The sequence below is a fragment of the Trichomycterus rosablanca genome, chromosome 16, assembly GCF_030014385.1.
Source record: "Trichomycterus rosablanca isolate fTriRos1 chromosome 16, fTriRos1.hap1, whole genome shotgun sequence".
Classification (NCBI taxonomy): Eukaryota; Metazoa; Chordata; class Actinopteri; order Siluriformes; family Trichomycteridae; genus Trichomycterus; species Trichomycterus rosablanca.
In genome coordinates this window covers 10,602,046-10,620,650 of record NC_086003.1, presented here as the reverse complement: position 1 = coordinate 10,620,650, position 18,605 = coordinate 10,602,046, and the positions used below count along the sequence as shown (strand labels likewise).

General features: G+C 39.4%; 1 protein-coding gene across 1 annotated transcript in view; it reads left to right on the top strand.

Annotated features, from left to right (window-relative positions):
* The window catches only part of rapgef6 (Rap guanine nucleotide exchange factor (GEF) 6), an 82,437-nt gene that overhangs the window by 3,948 nt on the left and 59,884 nt on the right, over nt 1-18,605 (top strand). Inside the window, exon 2 of the mRNA XM_063012239.1 lies at nt 6,738-6,866. Within this exon, the coding sequence (XP_062868309.1) occupies nt 6,864-6,866 (3 nt within the window). The 5' untranslated portion in view covers nt 6,738-6,863. The remainder of the gene's footprint in view (nt 1-6,737; nt 6,867-18,605) is intronic.

The following is an 18,605-nucleotide window of genomic DNA, read 5'->3' as shown; positions in this document are numbered from 1 at the left end:
CCAGAACTCATGTTATAATATTATATTGTGTAGCTTAATGTAAGTGTTATCCAGATTATGCATGAATATTATTTAAAAAGATAGATGGCTTCAAATGGTAATATTAATCAAACATAATCTATATTGGGAAGATGAAAATTAACAAATTAATATTGTTAAACAGGGCAAATCTATTGATAATTAGTGTGAAGGAGAGGTGATTTGGAATTGTGACAGTTATTTGGAATTTTGATATTGAACTTATCTTTTATGTGTGATTTAAAAAAAATGAGCATAATAATAAAGTTCACACTTTTCACACTTTTGCCATAGCTATGATGGAATTATTATCAAAACTGTAAATTTTAAGAATGAGTTAAGAAAGTCCCTAATCTAATTCAGAGTCTCTGTTTTTGGCCAATACTGGTTTTTAAGACTGGACTGGTATTGGTGTGTTTTCCTTTTCAATCTACTGACATTTTCTGCTCTACATACGTGTCTGTTGACTGACATGATGCTCATTATCCACATGAACTTGGGAAACAAACTTGTCTAAAGCCTGTTGCCTTGAAGGACTTGCGTGGACTGTAAAGACATATAGAATCAGGTGACCAGAGTTTGGTACTGTGTAAAAAAAGTACAAAATTGTGGTGGGCACATTCATCAAATAGTTAATTGGTTGGAAAAAGGTACTTTAAAGAGTATGTAAATGTATAACAACTATGCATGTAGTGTGCAAGTATTCTAAAATAATCTAATCAGAAATATGCACGTCTTTAAAGATTATGTGTTTTTTGGCAAAGATATGGCTTTGTTTTGTATATTATTTATGTAGATGGATATATACAGTTGTAATCTGAAAAATAAAATCCCCAATAAAATACGCAAATAAGGATGTTCTGCAGAGTTAGGTCTTTATCAGTTGAAAATAAACAGCAAACAACTGCAAATAAACAAAGAAAATAAATGATGTAGTAATATAAAGTAGCAGGATATTTTGTTACTAATGCCATTTACAATTATTCAACCTTTCAAACAATTATGAACTCAATAATGACCCATAATTTGCTACAGATGTGCTGTATTACACATATATTTATTGACATCAGTTATCCAGATGGTTAAAATATTTTTGATGTGTGTCTGTGGTGTTATGTGTACAGGCCTGTTTTCAGCGCTTTATGGGGGCGAGGTCGGTGGGTGGTGTGGAATGCGGAATTCCCGGCTGAACAGTTACTACAGCTATGCATTCTTTAAGCAGCTGGAGCCAAAGAGCAGAGCCTGGCAGGAAATGAGTGTGCTCTGCTTCAATTCTGCAGGGTACATGGATACTAGTAATCAGAACAGAAGAAAATCCAAAAATGTCCTAAAATGTTTTGAGTACTTACGTGTTTTTCTCAAGTTTTGTGTTTCCAGTTTAGTCTGTGATTTCTTGGAACTTTTTGGACTTACTGTGTTTGGAATTTTGTGGACGTCAGACTTTAAGGCAAAAGCACGGGTGCTTTAGATGTTTCTAAATTCCCAGCAGCCGGTTAGGTGACATTGCTTTGGACTCCTGATAAAAAGAAAGAAAGAAAGCAGTGGTGTTTGCAGATATGTTTGGAATGAGCTGTGCCATTGTTACCAAGGAAGTTATACTTTGTGAAAGGATTATGAACTAAGAACAGTTGTTTAAGAACAGTTTGTTTGACTCGCAGACGACACCTCTTGTGAGGAGTTTGCTTGTCAAGTCACAGAGTAAGTGATGCCAGTATTTTACTCCTGTTTTTTGTTTGTGGTGCTGTTTTTGACTGTTGATGTATGCTTGTCCTCTGTTGGGTTTAAAACACGGCTGACATAACATGGTCCTGCAGCCTAAGTTCATACATAAAGGGGTGTGTTGCACACAAAATTAAATTGTGAACATTACAGAATTACATATGCTATTCTAAACCTATCCTATAGCTTATAACTCTCCTAGTTTGTAAAGGGTAATTTATCTTTGTGTCCAGCTGTTGGTCACTGCTTTAGAAATATAACACACAATCATGCTAATTTAAATAAGCACACAACTGCATGTCGATACTAGTGGTTTATGGTTTTTGGAACTTCTGTGTTAACAGCCTTCTTGTTGCTATGAAAGTCTGGTTCTTAAAGCAGAAATGGACCTCTGTTGCTCTGATTCTTTGCTGTTTGTATATGGAACTTTGACTTGGCTGTTTCACTTCTCCAATTGCTGTGCAGTCAGTTTTACATGCTTGTGGCTAGTTTTAGCTTGTTCTTCATTTTAAGCAGAAAATTTGACAGACAAAACTGATCATATTTCATGTACAGATTTAACCAAGGAGTTATTTTTGAACCAGTACTTTCCAACATTAAAATTAGGAAAGGTAATTCAGTTACAAAGCCCCTATGTCGAAAGAACAACATAATCACAGATAAACAGGCAAAATGAAAGATAAAACATACAAAAAACTTTTAAGTAAGAACAAGTAAAATAGTATTTTTAAACACATTTAGCACACATCCTTGCATAATGTAAGTAGTAATGTTGTAATGTGTTCACCTGGCATGGGATTGGCAGTGGGTTTAGATTACAGAATCATGTCTGTCTGCTGTGCCACTAATGGCTGGCAGGGGACATAGACGTGCACAGATGGCTGTCTGTGGCGGTCTCTTTAATCAGACGGCCTCTGCTTTTTCTTTGGCAGTCCTTGAGAAACCACCCTGGACTGGAACATTGTTTCCAGTGGTGGTGTGACTGAACCCCTTTAAACTAAGCATCACAGATAAATCCATGCTGGATGGAAAGAGCTTTTCTCTGTCTTTCTTTTCTGAAAACAGGAGTTGTCACACACCGATGGACTGTGCATGGCCATCAGAGTTTTCCAAAATAAGCCTAGGCTTATGTTCCTTGTCTATCTGTTTGATCGCCTCTCTGATTTGTGCTGCAGATTTTCTTGATCATTTTGCTTCTTTCATTTATTTCTGTTATTTTGGCCACCTGTAATTTTGTAGTTTTATTTGGTTTGTGGCTCGTTAGCCACATAATTGTTCTGCCTTGATCAGGAATCCTGTGTATTGGGTTTATCCTTCCTGTTCTTGCAGTGACAGGGCTATACCTGACGCCTCACTGGCATAGCATGACCTGCCCCTTTTCAAATTTATTAATGATCAACGTGATTCCTGGGGACCAAGATGTAATCTTAATGCCATTTTCCTCTAGGTGCTAATGTAAATCTGAGTAAATGATTATGTGTGGTCTTTTAATGAACTTCCATCTTGTCCAGAGTGTCCACTCTGTTTTGCATGACACCTGACCCACTGTGAGCCTGACTGAATAAATAAATGTATTACTGATCCATGCTTACTGGCACACACCACTAAACACAACAGCAACCTGAGCAAATTCTAATATGCAAATATAAATGTTTTGTTTGTTGTACGTTTGTTGTGACTATATACAGTGTATCACAAAAGTGAGTACACCCCTCACATTTCTGCAGATATTTAAGTATATCTTTTCATGGGACAACACTGACAAAATGACACTTTGACACAATGAAAAGTAGTCTGTGTGCAGCTTATATAACAGTGTAAATTTATTCTTCCCTCAAAATAACTCAATATACAGCCATTAATGTCTAAACCACCGGCAACAAAAGTGAGTACACCCCTTAGTGAAAGTTCCTGAAGTGTCAATATTTTGTGTGGCCACCATTATTTCCCAGAACTGCCTTAACTCTCCTGGGCATGGAGTTTACCAGAGCTTCACAGGTTGCCACTGGAATGCTTTTCCACTCCTCCATGACGACATCACGGAGCTGGCGGATATTCGAGACTTTGCGCTCCTCCACCTTCCGCTTGAGGATGCCCCAAAGATGTTCTATTGGGTTTAGGTCTGGAGACATGCTTGGCCAGTCCATCACCTTTACCCTCAGCCTCTTCAATAAAGCAGTGGTCGTCTTAGAGGTGTGTTTGGGGTCATTATCATGCTGGAACACTGCCCTGCGACCCAGTTTCCAGAGGGAGGGGATCATACTCTGCTCAGTATTTCACAGTACATATTGGAGTTCATGTGTCCCTCAATGAAATGTAACTCCCCAACACCTGCTGCACTCATGCAGCCCCAGACCATGGCATTCCCACCACCATGCTTGACTGTAGGCATGACACACTTATCTTTGTACTCCTCACCTGATTGCCGCCACACATGCTTGAGACCATCTGAACCAAACAAATTAATCTTGGTCTCATCAGACCATAGGACCTGGTTCCAGTAATCCATGTCCTTTGTTGACATGTCTTCAGCAAACTGTTTGCGGGCTTTCTTGAGTAGAGACTTCAGAAGAGGCTTCCTTCTGGGGTGACAGCCATGCAGACCAATTTGATGTAGTGTGCGGCGTATGGTCTGAGCACTGACAGACTGACCCCCCACCTTTTCAATCTCTGCAGCAATGCTGACAGCACTCCTGCGCCTATCTTTCAAAGACAGCAGTTGGATGTGACGCTGAGCACGTGCACTCAGCTTCTTTGGACGACCAACGCGAGGTCTGTTCTGAGTGGACCCTGCTCTTTTAAAACGCTGGATGATCTTGGCCACTGTGCTGCAGCTCAGTTTCAGGGTGTTGGCAATCTTCTTGTAGCCTTGGCCATCTTCATGTAGCGCAACAATTCGTCTTTTAAGATCCTCAGAGAGTTCTTTGCCATGAGGTGCCATGTTGGAACTTTCAGTGACCAGTATGAGAGAGTGTGAGAGCTGTACTACTAAATTGAACACACCTGCTCCCTATGCACACCTGAGACCTAGTAACACTAACAAATCACATGACATTTTGCAGGGAAAATGACAAGCAGTGCTCAATTTGGACATTTAGGGGTGTAGTCTCTTAGGGGTGTACTCACTTTTGTTGCCGGTGGTTTAGACATTAATGGCTGTATATTGAGTTATTTTGAGGGAAGAATAAATTTACACTGTTATATAAGCTGCACACAGACTACTTTTCATTGTGTCAAAGTGTCATTTTGTCAGTGTTGTCCCATGAAAAGATATACTTAAATATCTGCAGAAATGTGAGGGGTGTACTCACTTTTGTGATACACTGTATTTATATTTGGTTTGTGACGTTTTTAAATGTGCTTTAGTGTAAATATGACTGTGCATGTGAATATCTCCGCACACACAAGCTTTCCATCCACATACTTTTGAAATTTGGAATTCAGTCATAAAAAAATGATGTGGAATCAATCTGCTAGCAAAATAAATCCATCGTGAAAACAATGCTGGATTTAGTTTTTTAGCATTTTTTAAAACTTTGTTCCACACATGTAAATGTGTGTTTACTTAAACATAATTTAAGCTTTATGTTACCATACCTCTATTCATTATGATTAGCATGTTTATTTAGCACTTGTGAACTGTTGGCTATTGGCTTGGTAATCTACATTCTAAAAGTTGCACCCATTCTACTCACAGTGTTTATATTTATCTTACCGTTCTACATGCTGTTTTACTGCCAAATTCAATGTGTTACACTGTTTATTTAATAAGACAGTGGTGGCATGGTGGTTAAGCTACTGGTCTGCTGTCACTGTTGGGCACTTAAGCCAGGCTGTCAACCCTCAGTTGCTTGCATTGTATTCAGTTGCTTTGGATAAAATCTGTCTGCTAAATGCTGTAAATTTAATGAAGCATGTGTGGCTTAAAATGAAACTGATGTGTTTTACATTTTGATGATACAAGCTATAAGCTTGTCAGTTATCAATCAAATGAAATGAGCACCTCCCTAAACCTGATACAAGTTATTAAGCAATTTATAGATATTTAAATAGATACTTTATTCATCACGAAAGGAAATGATTGAAATTGCATGAAATGTATGAAAGTTTCATTAAAGTTCAGCTGTTTCATTTTAATAATAGCATGTGTATGCTTGGGTGTGGGTGTATGTTTGTGTGTGTGTGTAATTGTGTGTGTGTGTGCTTACATACATCTTTCCTTGCCACTGTTGAACAGCACAGGTGCAGCCCAGGCTTGAACTGTAGCTGCTGTGTATTGGTGCAGAGGTTGTTGTGTTGTTGTAGGCACTGTGTTGTGTAGTTGGGATTTTGTAAAAGCTGGTGAAAAATGTTGGTTTGAAGTGTCAGGAATTTTCCATGTTATAGTGTGGGTGTGAAATCCAGAAACAAGCCATGTTCACATAGCAGATGATTTCACTTCACTTTGCTTTGTTTCTTGTTAAACTAACTACTGCTTTCACTGCCTTTCTGCCTTTACTGAGAATGACCTTTAACCACTCGACATTTGATTGAATTTGAATTCATGCTTGTGTCGCAAAGCTCTGAGCTTTGCGTTCTTACTGACATTACTTGTAAACCTTCCCCAAATTAAAATTGCCAAATCAGTTTTTAAAAGCATGGAACTTGTGGGGTAAATCTTTAATAAAATGTTAATTCTATATAGTTCTGCATAGTTCTGGTTTAATCTGATTAAGATCCAAACACAACAACTACTTATTCACGAGAATGTTTTTGCTTTTCTAACAGGAAATTGTAACCGCAGGTCTGCTGCCTGAGTGTGTCTCTTAAAAAGGAAAAAGACTTTAATAGCAGACGGCGTTAGTCACATTTGCATCTCACATTTTGGTTGCTTTTCTTTCGGATGCTCTGTTAACACATTCTCCATGAATCTACTGCGCTTGCAGCGGCTTTCTGTGATATGGAAAAGTTGGATGTTCAACGACAGTTCAGAGACCCTTTCTGATTCTGGTGCCTTGCAGGTGGTGGATGTGAAGGATGCAGAGGACGGGGCTTTAAATCGACATTCACGCCACAGTGATCAGTTAGCTGACCCGCAAGTATTGCGAGATCCAGTCAGTCACCGCCAGGAGCCAGCTAACTCACCCATGGTAAGTGTCCAGTGCTTGATTGATTTTGTATTTTTTTCAATGGTTAATTTAGCCTGGATGTGTTTGCTCAGATGTGTTTTACTTGCTCACAAACATTTCAGCTTTCTTTTTTTGTTCTTCGGCCTCTTGTGTTTTCATAACAACTTTAATCCAGCTAAATCAGAAGCACCTTGTTTACTACTTTCTTCCCTACATTTTCACTTGACAGAAAGGAAACCCCCTGTAGTCAGTATAAAATCTGTCCACAGTTGCTTGTCAGATAGACAGCCACTGTAGGCCAGTGTACTAAGATTGTGTCCATATTCAGGTGCAGTTTAAATATACACTGTGTAAAAGTCAAAACATGTTCATGGCAAGATGCACATTGTGCTGCTCTCCTTCATGCATATATACAAATAAGGGAGGTTCCTCCAACAGGGAGTCACAGAACAGGTGGAGCATGTTACGTATTTTGCTTGATTTACTTTGGTTTGGACGATTAGCTGGGTCGTTTTAAAATACTTTTTCCTCCTTCAAAAGCCAGATGTAAACAACCAGCTGCAATATTTCTTTGAGCGGTTGCTTTAGTACATTGAACCATAAGGAAAGATGCAAATGTATTCAGTGTTGAATAAGGGTCGAACAAGCCATAAGTAAACATAGAAAATGTTTCAACTACACACACATCAGTTTTTGATATATAATATATAATATGTGATTATAATATGGGCATACTGCACACTCTAGAATAATTGCTATCATGTTGGTAATCAATGTTATTGAAAGGTTTGTGGGTTATTAGGTCAGTCCCACACTGAAAGTATACCACAACTGTAACCTTTAATTAAAGTAGAATATTTCTATTGAAGTTATATTACACCAGCACTGGATATGGGCATATTTGTGCAGGGGTATTAAAAATGTACACGAAGGTGCAGTCATTATGTTTTAAATATACACAGCGTTAATAAGTGTGTGCAGGGGTTTATAGCTTTAGCAAAGGTTAGTAATGTTTGAAAGGTTAATGCTGTGTGCAAAAGTTATTACTACTTGCTAATGTTATCACTGTATGCAGGAGGTTGTAATCACTGTGCAGGGGATTATAACTGTGTGCAGGGGAATTATGACTGTGCGGGGGGGGTATTACTGTTTAAAAGGTTAATGCTGTGTTCAAAGGTTATTACTACTTGCTGAAGTTATCATTGTATGCAGGGGGTTGTAATCACTGTGCAGGGGGATTATAACTGTGTGCAGGTAAATTATGACTGTGTGTGGGGGGTTATTACTGTTTAAAAGTTAATGCCATGTGCAGAAGTTATTACTGATTGTTGATGTAATCACTGTGCAGAGGGAGTATAAATATGTGCAGGGGAATTATGACTGTGTGTGGGGGGTGTTAAAACTGTGCAGAGGAATTATAGCTGTGTGCAGGGGGTTATCCCTGTCTGCTGGAGTATTATAACTGTGTCCAAAAGTTATTACTGTTTGTTGGTGTTATAACTGTGTTGGGGGTTGTAACTGTGCAGGAGTTATAAATGTGTACAGGGGTTATAACTGTTTAGGGTGTTATAACTGCTTAGGGGGTTATAACTGTTTGCTGAAGTATTATATTGTATGCAGGGGGTTATAACTATGTGCTGGAGTATTATATTGTGTGCACGGGTTATAACTGTGTTCTGTAGTATTATAACTGTGCAGGGAGTTAAAACTGTGTGCTGGGAGTTATAGCTGTGCTGGGAGTTATAACTGTGTGCAGGGAGTTATAACAAAGTGCTGATGTTAACTGTGTGCAGGAAGTTAGAACTGTGCTGGGAGTTAGAACTGTGTGCAGGGGTTATAAGTGTGTGTCTGTGGGGTAGTTGAACTGTTTTCAGGTTATTACTGTGAGCAGTGTGTGTGGTTTATGCAGAACAATAAGCAAAGGTGAGACTTTATATTTAGTTACTTTTGATATTTTTATAATAAACATTAGTTAAGGACGATACATTAATGTAGTTTTTGTTAACTGTGTTTTTTTCTTTTCTTTTTGAACTGGTGCACCAAGTCAGAGAATGATGTCACTGATGTTCATTATATTTTTATTTTCATTGTGTAGCATACAAATTAATATGTTTTTAGTTTTGGTTCTTATTTTCAGACAATAAAACTTCATAGTTAAGAACTCAAAATCGATTTACATTTTTTACTGTATTTTCATAGTGTAGCCTGTGTAGTTACCAGACAGACTTGTGTTATTGCTAATGTTCACATCTACAAACTGTTTTCTGGAATATTGCAATAAAGCAGTGTGATCTGTTAATTTTTTTAGCCTTGACGTATCTACCAAAGTACTAATTTTTTTTAGTGTTTATTTTCCAGTGACTAACTTACTTGTATTTGTAAATATAAAAAATTTAGAATCATATGCCTGCAACATGTTTGAAAACAAAGGCAAGCTGTTGTATTGTGTGAAGAAACAGGCCTGGCATTGTGTTGCTGAAATAATCATGGCCTTCCTGGGAAATGATGTTGCATTAATGGCAGCATGTGTGTCTCTAAAATTACAATATAGACCACTGTGTCAATGATTCCTTTACACACATGCGGGTCACCCATTCTGTGGGCACTGATGCATCCCCATACCCTGACAGATGTTAGCTTTCACACCTATAGCTTTTTTCTTTGTTTAATAGTTTCATGTTGCATTTTGGGGGGGGGCTTTGTATAATTGTAGTTCATAATGATAATGCAGAAATTTTATTTATTTTAATAATTTCCATTATCCTACCTCATACAGTGTTTCCTTAAAAAATCAGTGTGAACTGTGAGTCTGCTTTTGCCTGACGACAGTAAGCATCAGGTTCCATATTTGTTACTGCCAGTCATAATAGCTAATACCAATACCAAAAACGGTAGTTACTTTGAGTGCTTGTTTTATTGAGATCGGGGAGCAATGGAAAGAGAAGCATAAAAATTAAACAATGTGCTTGAGTTTTGATTTTGGATGCATAAATGCGTTGATCTCCGGGAGCAGGTCGTTAAAACATTTCAAAACTCGCCCCGACTCAGCCAGCGGATCTCAGTAAAGCACATCTTCAGCTCAGACAAGAATTCCTGAAACTGCCTGTAGTTAAGAGAATTAGCTTTAATGAAATTAACACAGGACACGAGGATTTTCAAAACGAAATCCCACAGTGGCTGCGGTCACTCATGTCTCTATTGATGCGCCAATCACTCCCCTCATGCTTGGAGCGCCACCCGTTGGATCGCTGCCGTATAATCTACTATCTATAATCTCCTTTGTTATTTTTTCCCCCGTTATAATACTGTGAGTTCGAAGATGAACAGGGGCCAGACAACATGTATTGCTGCTGTGGTTAAAGGGGCCGGTCAAATTAAAGCATCGGGCCGTAGTTTGATGACCCCTGGTGTAAGGTGACAACAATTTATCACAGTAGCAGGGCTCAAAGGCAGAGCACATTTAACTGTGATTTCTTGCCTTGTCCTATACAGACTGTTATTTCTGCAGATTCAACCGAATCTTTTTACAATATTATGTATGGTAGATGGTGAAATGCCTTAATTATTAGCAATTTTGCATTAATACTTTTTTGAACAAATTGACTTTTTTTTTTAAAGTTTGGCACAATGTACTGAGCCATGTCCCACATTCACTTGCAAAGACTGAGCCTTCCTTTTCTACCCAATCATGATGCCCTTACCTGTTACCAATTCACCTGTTTAATGTGAAATGTTTTAAAATGGTTTAACTTAAATAATTCTGAAAAATTTAAACTCTTATTTTGCCCCGTTCAAACTTTTTTGGAGTGTGTTGTAAGCAATAAAATTGTTTATATTTACAAAATAAAAGACTTTTTATTGCATTTTATAGAATGTTCCAGCTTTTTCCCATTTATTTTTCTACCTAAAGCACTTTTTTGAACAATTTAATGTTGCAGTTCTTGGTGATCTATCTTAAACTATTTGAAATTCACCATTATATAGTGGAAAGGATTGTTTTAGTCCAACACTCAGATCGGTTAATGCTCAGAGATTAAATGCTCAGATCGGTTAATGCTCAGTTTAGGTAAGGCCTTTTCCTATTCCAGCGTTAATATGGCCCAGTGGTTTGTAAAAAACATGAAAAATACCTTGGTTTAAAGATACTCTAGTGGCCTGTACAGAGCCTTGACCTCAGTCCCACTGAACAGCTGTGTAATAAACTGGAACATCAGACTTTCTTGACCATCATCAGTGCCCAGCCATACAAATGCGCTTTAGACTGAATAAATTCCCACAGACATATTTCAAAGTCTTGAAAGAAGCCTTCTCAAAGGAGTGGCTGTTATTTTAATAAAAATTAGTTTTTGAAAGGGGGTGACCAACAAGCTCATTGTCAGGTGTCCAAATACTTTTGACCATATAGTGTACAAGCATAGTAGTGGAGGGTGATGATTTGGGCTTGTTTAGCAGCCACTGGGCCTGGGTAATTTGCAGCCATTAAGACATTAACTCCACTTAATAGCAGTATGTTCTGAAACTGAAAACGTTCAAACTTACTAAACTAAATTTTAGTTTATTGTTGCTAAAGCAGGTTCTACAGCTTACTGGATTACATGGTGTACTTATTTCCCCCACCTGGTTTCTGAATGTTGGTTTGCTTTTTAGAAGAAATGACTGCATTTTCCACCAATGACTGGATTTTATTGTTGTCATGTGATGTTATTTGTTTGTTTGTAGATCCTGATGAATACCACATGATTAAAAAAAACTAGAATTAGAAGAGAGTGGGCTTTGTTTTTTTTTGTGACTGTAGTTTTAAATGTGTTCTGGCACAGGCAGTGTTTCTACAAATGTCTAGTTGTAGATATGTCACAGAAATCATATAACTAAATATACACGGACTTAATAACCTGATCTAAATTACAACTGGAATTCCTGCCTAACTATGATTTTAAATACTGGACTATACTCTTTACGTCAGAACATGAATAATCAAATATCAACTAAAATCCTACATTGATTAAATAATTTGTGTGCTTGTAAACATAATGTTTGTAGCTTCCCTCGTGTAGCTTCCCTCACTGTAACCATCAACCACTGCCTCTGGTAAGTGCCAAGGTTTAGACAAACCAAATAGCAAGTGTCCTTTTTTGTGATCTGGCTTTTGCATGTGCAGGACTTCAGCATCCAAGAGTCAATGGTGTGCATAAAAAGAGCAGGACAAACATCACCGCCCCCAACCACACACACACACAAGCGTGTGCAGCACATGCACAGGATGCACATCCTGTCTGTCAGTCTCTTGCAGACAGACGTACTGCTATTGTTGTATATCCTAAGTGCTCACTTCTGTAGACCGCAAATCAACAAGCCTTTCGAAAGTGCTTTCACCTTTTGTAATCTAAGCCTTGGTTGTTGTTCATACCACTTGAAATAGATGTGGATGATTTAATTTGTTTAAAGAAATTAAATGAAGAAAACTATTTCTACACAAGGTGTATGTAACCCACATTAAAAAGGGAAATTAAAAAATAAATAAATAAAGTGTTAAGCATTTCTTATATAAATATACCATTATGACTTGTTAAAACATATGTACAGGTGTAGTTCATTAAAAGTTCACACATTTCATTGATTCAGAATCAACTGAAAATGACTGATAATAATTTAATGAATAAATAAGGAGTATGCCTTTTATGGGAATTCGGTGACGCTTCCCCTTTAAGAAATGGCTGCTACATTAGAGCCGGTGAATTCCCGGATTGAACGGAGGGAAAGTGCGGAAAAAAGTGGAGTAACACAGCTGAAAAGTAGTGTCTGTGATTATTATTTTCTATTTTCTCGTTAACGCAGCCAGTTTATTGTTACATGCTGATATTTGTCTGTTTCTTTGGGAAAGTTATAATAACAGTTTCTTAATCGGACAGCTCCGGTGAATAATAGGAGTTTTCTAAGTTGAAAGAGAGGCTTTTGTAATGTGTGAGTGGTGCGCATGCAAGCTGATGTAAACATGATGGCGAGCCAGACCCACGGACTTCATTCTTAAAGGCAAGAACTCGTTTTTCCCGCGTGCGCGGGAGGATTTCATCATCTACTGTTAAATTCCACCGGTTTGGATTATAAAGAGTTGCTACCAGAGCGGTAGGATTATGGAGACATTTCTTTTTTTTTCTGAATAGGAAACGAACTGAGATCTGAGAATAAAGTGAAAGAACTGAACTAAGATTTGAACATATTCGGAGCTGAAAGTAAACACAATTTAAGTATAGTATATTTTGCAATGCACCTTATGTATATGATTTTGTTATATAATTGTATTTCTCTAAAGTTTGAATTAAAATATTGAACTGTGTCGAAACTCTAAAGAAAAGATACTGTTTATTGGCAATATAGATTAGTTTAATTCTAGACCGGTCTAACATAAAATAGATAAAGGAGCTATTTTGTTATACATTCTACAGAAATAATCTTTAATTTAAGTAAAGAAATAAGGGAAACTGTGAGCTATATTCATATATTAATGTATTTTGTTATATATTGTGTTATATATTGCTGAATTCACATGTTGGAGCACTGTTTTGCTGTTTACTTCTAGTAAAGTGCTAATATTTGCATAAAGAAATCTGGTCTCTGGCTTAGTTTTGTATGTTCACCCCACTCCAATAGAACCTAGAACTGGTCCAGTAGCTTATATAATATTACATTATTTACTTCAGGTGTTACAATTTGGCGAGCCAGCCAGGAGTGGCCGACATATAGGACTAACAACCAGAGATCAGATAGCATTTTATTGACTCATGATGGAAGTTATTCAGACCTTAGGTGTTAAAATTCCGAATTCACTGCTAGTTAGTGGTTTGACAGATACAGAAACTGACGAAGAACTTTATGACTTGCTAAAACAGCATGGTTCTATTAAAAGAAAAATTCCAGTGAACATGCCCCATTCTAATGTAGGCCAGCAAGCCATCATAGAATATACATATGGTACAGCCCTACAGTCACTCTCACCCTTATTGCCACACAAACTTACTAGTAAGACACAGACTGATGTTATTTACCACATCGAGGCTTTAGCAAATGTGTACACACCTGCAGTCAGCCAGTCAGCCAGAAAAAAGTATCTTGCAGGTTTGGAGGAAATCGCCAAACTAAGTGGCAAAGACTTTGTAGACGTCCTGAGAGAAGAGCTGTCCCATATCAGTGAGACTGTTAGTCAAGGAAACTCAGAAAATCACGATGAAGACGCAACTAACTTCAATGACGTTCAGGGTAGCGCTCATGAGACAGTAGCGCAAAGAAGCCCTCAGCCTAGCGCTTTCTTCCCCCATGCTCATACTCCTGAATTTAATCCAGCACTGTCTCAACGAGTCCTACAAGAAAAGACACAGCCCAATATGAGCCTTAGTGATCTCTGCCCACCTGAGTTGCAGAAGGTTGTCGTTGAACACATAGTTAAGCATGAAGACTTGACAACACAAGCACATGTTTATTTGAGACTGCGACCTTTCTCTGGACGCAGCCCCCGTCCAAACAATGAAGTAGACTATGAAACATGGCGTTCCAGTGCAGACTTCTTACTGAAAGACTCACAACAGTCAGACCTGCACAAATCGCGAAAAATACTTGAAAGCCTTTTATCACCTGCTGTTGACATAGTGAAACATCTGACACCTCATTCATCTCCATCGATGTACTTGGACATTTTAGATTCAGCTTTTGGAACAGTTGAAGATGGTGATGATCTCTATGCCAAGTTTCTTAACACACTGCAAAACTACGGTGAGAAATCCTCAGCGTTTCTCCAGCGACTGCGAGTAATGCTGAACACCACCTTCAGGAGAGGAGGTGTAAAATCGACTGACATGGACAACCAACTTTTAAAACAGTTTTGCAGGGGCTGTTGGGACGATACCCTGATAACTGAACTAAAGCTAGAGCAGAGGAAACACAGCCCGCCCACCTTTGCAGAGCTACTGTTGATGGTTCGGACTGGAGAAGACAAACGTGATTCCAAAGCATCTCGCATGAAGCAGTACCTTAGTGCTTCCAGGCAGAAGGTGTCCTCACACTTCCAAGGAGCCATTGCTCAGTGTGCTGAAGAATCTGACACATTTCCTCAAATGCATTATGAGCCACAGTCTGAAATACAAGATTTGAAAAGACAAGTAGCTGCATTGCAGTCTCAGCTTTTACAAATGAAACATAAAGACAGTAAACCTAATTCAAAGAAAACATCCTTCGGGTCCGATACAACCAAGTCCCTAGCCAAAGACGCTGGGCCACAAAAAGCTCAGCCTAACAACTGTGATGTGAAGAATGATCATATTAACAAACCAAGACCCTGGTACTGTTTCAGATGCGGTGAAGATGGACATATAAAGCCCCAATGTGAAGCTGAGCCAAACTTTTTTGGTAGCCACAAAAAGGAAACTACTAATAGAAAGGCAACAAGAGTGGGAAAGAAGGCATGGTCCTTCAGTACCCGATCATTTAAACTAACATCAGTCACTATTGAGGGACAGATAGGGGCTGAAAAGCAGAAAGAGTGTCCCAAAAGAAAATGGCGTGCCACATCAACATTTTCACAAACGAAACAACAAACGGCAACTCTACCAAAAGGGCTGATTGGAGCCAAAACTACTGCACAAGTCATTATAGCAGGAAAATACTGTAATTGCTTATTGGACACAGGTTCACAAGTGACGACAATCCCAAACTCATTTTACAAGCAGAATCTATCACACCTACCTATCGAGCCTCTAAACGACTTGCTCGAAGTGGAAGCTGCCAATGGCCAAGATGTCCCCTACTTAGGATACACCAAAATAAGCATTACATTTCCCAGGAGTTCCCTTGGTCAGGACATTGAGGTCCCCACTTTGGCCTTGATTGTGCCTGACATGCGCTCAACTTTGTCATCTGTTTTAATAGGCACCAATACTTTAAATGTGCTGTATGAACAGTACTTAAAAACTAAGCCCCAGGACTACCAGTCACTACCATATGGGTACAGAGTTGTCCTTAACACCCTTGAACTGAGACGGAGGATTGACTCCAGCCTTGGGGTTGTGAGACTATTTGGTAGGACTCCTAAGACTATTGGCCCTGGTCAGACAGAGGTTGTGAAAGGATCTGTCAGTTGCGAAGTGCTGAACATAGGGAAGTGGGTGATGCTTGAGACGCCAAAGACGTTTTCCCTACCGGGTGGTATAATGGTTACAAATAGTCTGGTAAACCTCCCATCCAAACCGCCTCATTGCTTACCAGTGATCCTCAAAAATGAATCAAATCATGACATCACCATCTCCCCAAAGACTGTGATAGCTGAGGTGAATGCTATTGAGAGGGTTCAGCCCATTACAGCTAACAAATCTATTCCTCTCACCATACCCGACCAAAGAACAAAGATCAATTTTAACTTTGGAGACTCTCCGATACCTAACGAGTGGAAGGAACGGATAAGAGAAAAGTTGGATTCAATGCCGAATGTGTTCGCCCAGCACGAACTTGACTTTGGGCGCACTGACAAGATAAAACATCGTATAAAACTCAGTGATGAAACGCCATTCAAGCACAAAGCAAGACCCATACACCCACAGGACATTGAAGACGTGCGCAAACACCTTCAAGAGCTCCTTGACGCAAAAATCATCCGTGAATCTGAGTCACCTTTCTCCTCTCCGATCGTAGTTGTCAGGAAAAAGAATGGTGATGTCAGGCTTTGTGTAGACTACAGAAAGCTCAATCTCCAGACAGTAAAGGACTCATATGCTCTACCCAATTTAGAAGAGTCATTCTCAGCCTTAAATGGATCCAAGTGGTTTTCTGTCCTTGATCTTAAGTCCGGGTTCTACCAGATTGATATGGAAGAGTCAGACAAACACAAAACTGGCTTTGTTTGCCCTCTTGGTTTTTTTGAATTCAACAGGATGCCACAGGGGATAACTAATGCCCCTAGTACATTTCAAAGACTTATAGAGCGGTGCATGGGAGAACTAAACCTGAAACAAGCCCTTGTTTTCATAGATGACCTTATAGTTTTCTCTCCAACTCTGGAGGAGCATGAGGAAAGGCTGATGAATGTGCTCAAAAGACTGGAGGAGTTTGGTTTAAAGTTGTCTCCTGACAAATGCATGTTCTTCCAGACTTCTGTCAGATACCTAGGTCACATTGTATCAGAAAAAGGCGTTGAAACAGACCCAGAAAAGATTACTGCTCTTAAAACCTGGCCAAAGCCAAACAACCTGAAAGATCTGAGAACCTTCTTAGGTTTCTGTGGTTACTACCGCAGGTTTATAAAAGATTACTCAAAGATAGTGAAACCCCTCAATGCTCTTACTGCTGGGTATCCGCCCATGCAGAAGTGTAGTGACTCTAGGGCCAACACAAAGTATCATAATCCTAAAGATATTTTTGGAGACAGGTGGGCATCTGATTGTCAGGAAGCATTTGAAACTGTTGTTGATAAGTTGACAACTGCCCCTGTCCTTGGATTTGCTGACCCCAAGATACCCTACATTCTGCATACAGATGCAAGCACAGTTGGGTTAGGTGCTGCCCTATATCAGGAACAGCAAGGACCGAAACGAGTCATTGCCTATGCCAGTCGTGGCTTATCACAATGTGAGGCTAGATACCCAGCACACAAACTGGAATTCCTTGCACTTAAATGGGCAGTAACAGAGAAATTCCAGGACTATTTGTATGGAAGCTCATTCCTTGTTGTAACTGACAGTAACCCATTAACCTACATACTTACCTCTGCAAAACTTGATGCTACAAGCTACAGGTGGCTATCTGCTTTGTCAACATTCAACTTCCAGCTCCAGTATAGAGCGGGGAAGCAAAATCAAGATGCAGACGGGCTTTCCAGACGACCACACAGTGGACTGACCAATGACATTGTATCGCAAAAGGAGATGGAAAGAATAAAACAGTTTGCACAGAAACATTTGCCGGAAACTGAATATTCCAACTTGCTGGCAGAGAGCACAGTTAAAGCTGTATGTGAAAAACACTTGGTCCATCATATTGTTGATGATGCGCCTGTGGGGATAACACCGGTCACCACTTTCGTCCTGTCTCTTTCCCATCACTCGGAGGCTATACCATCAAGCTTTGGGGATGAAGATCAGTGTGGGGGTCTCCCTATCATTCCACATCTTACAGCTGCCGAGCTGATAATAAAACAAAGGGCCGATGCAAGTATCCGAGAGGTAATACATCAGATGGAATCTGGAGAGAAAACCCCACCAACAGTGAGAAAAGAACTTCCTGAGCTTTGCTTAATGCTAAGGGAATGGAATCGTCTGGAACTAGTAGGCGGCATTTTGTACCGAAGGAGACAGGAAAATGGACGAGTTTCTCACCAGCTTGTTCTACCAGAGGAACTGAGATCCTTGGTCCTAAAGAGCCTACACGATGATGTTGGCCACATGGGCATAGAGCGCACAATAGACCTTGTCAGAGCACGATTCTATTGGCCCAAGATGTCTGTCGATGTGGAGAACAAGATTAGAACTTGTGGTCGCTGCATACGGCGAAAGTCTTTGCCCGTCAAAGCCGCACCACTTGTCAATATCACAGCTACAAGACCACTTGAACTTGTCTGCATGGATTTTCTCACAGTAGAACCAGACTCAAGTAATACCAAGGACATTTTGGTCATCACTGACCATTTCACAAAATATGCAGTAGCCATTCCGACTCCAAACCAAAAGGCTAAAACAGTGGCCAAGTGCCTATGGGACCACTTTCTTGTACACTACGGTATCC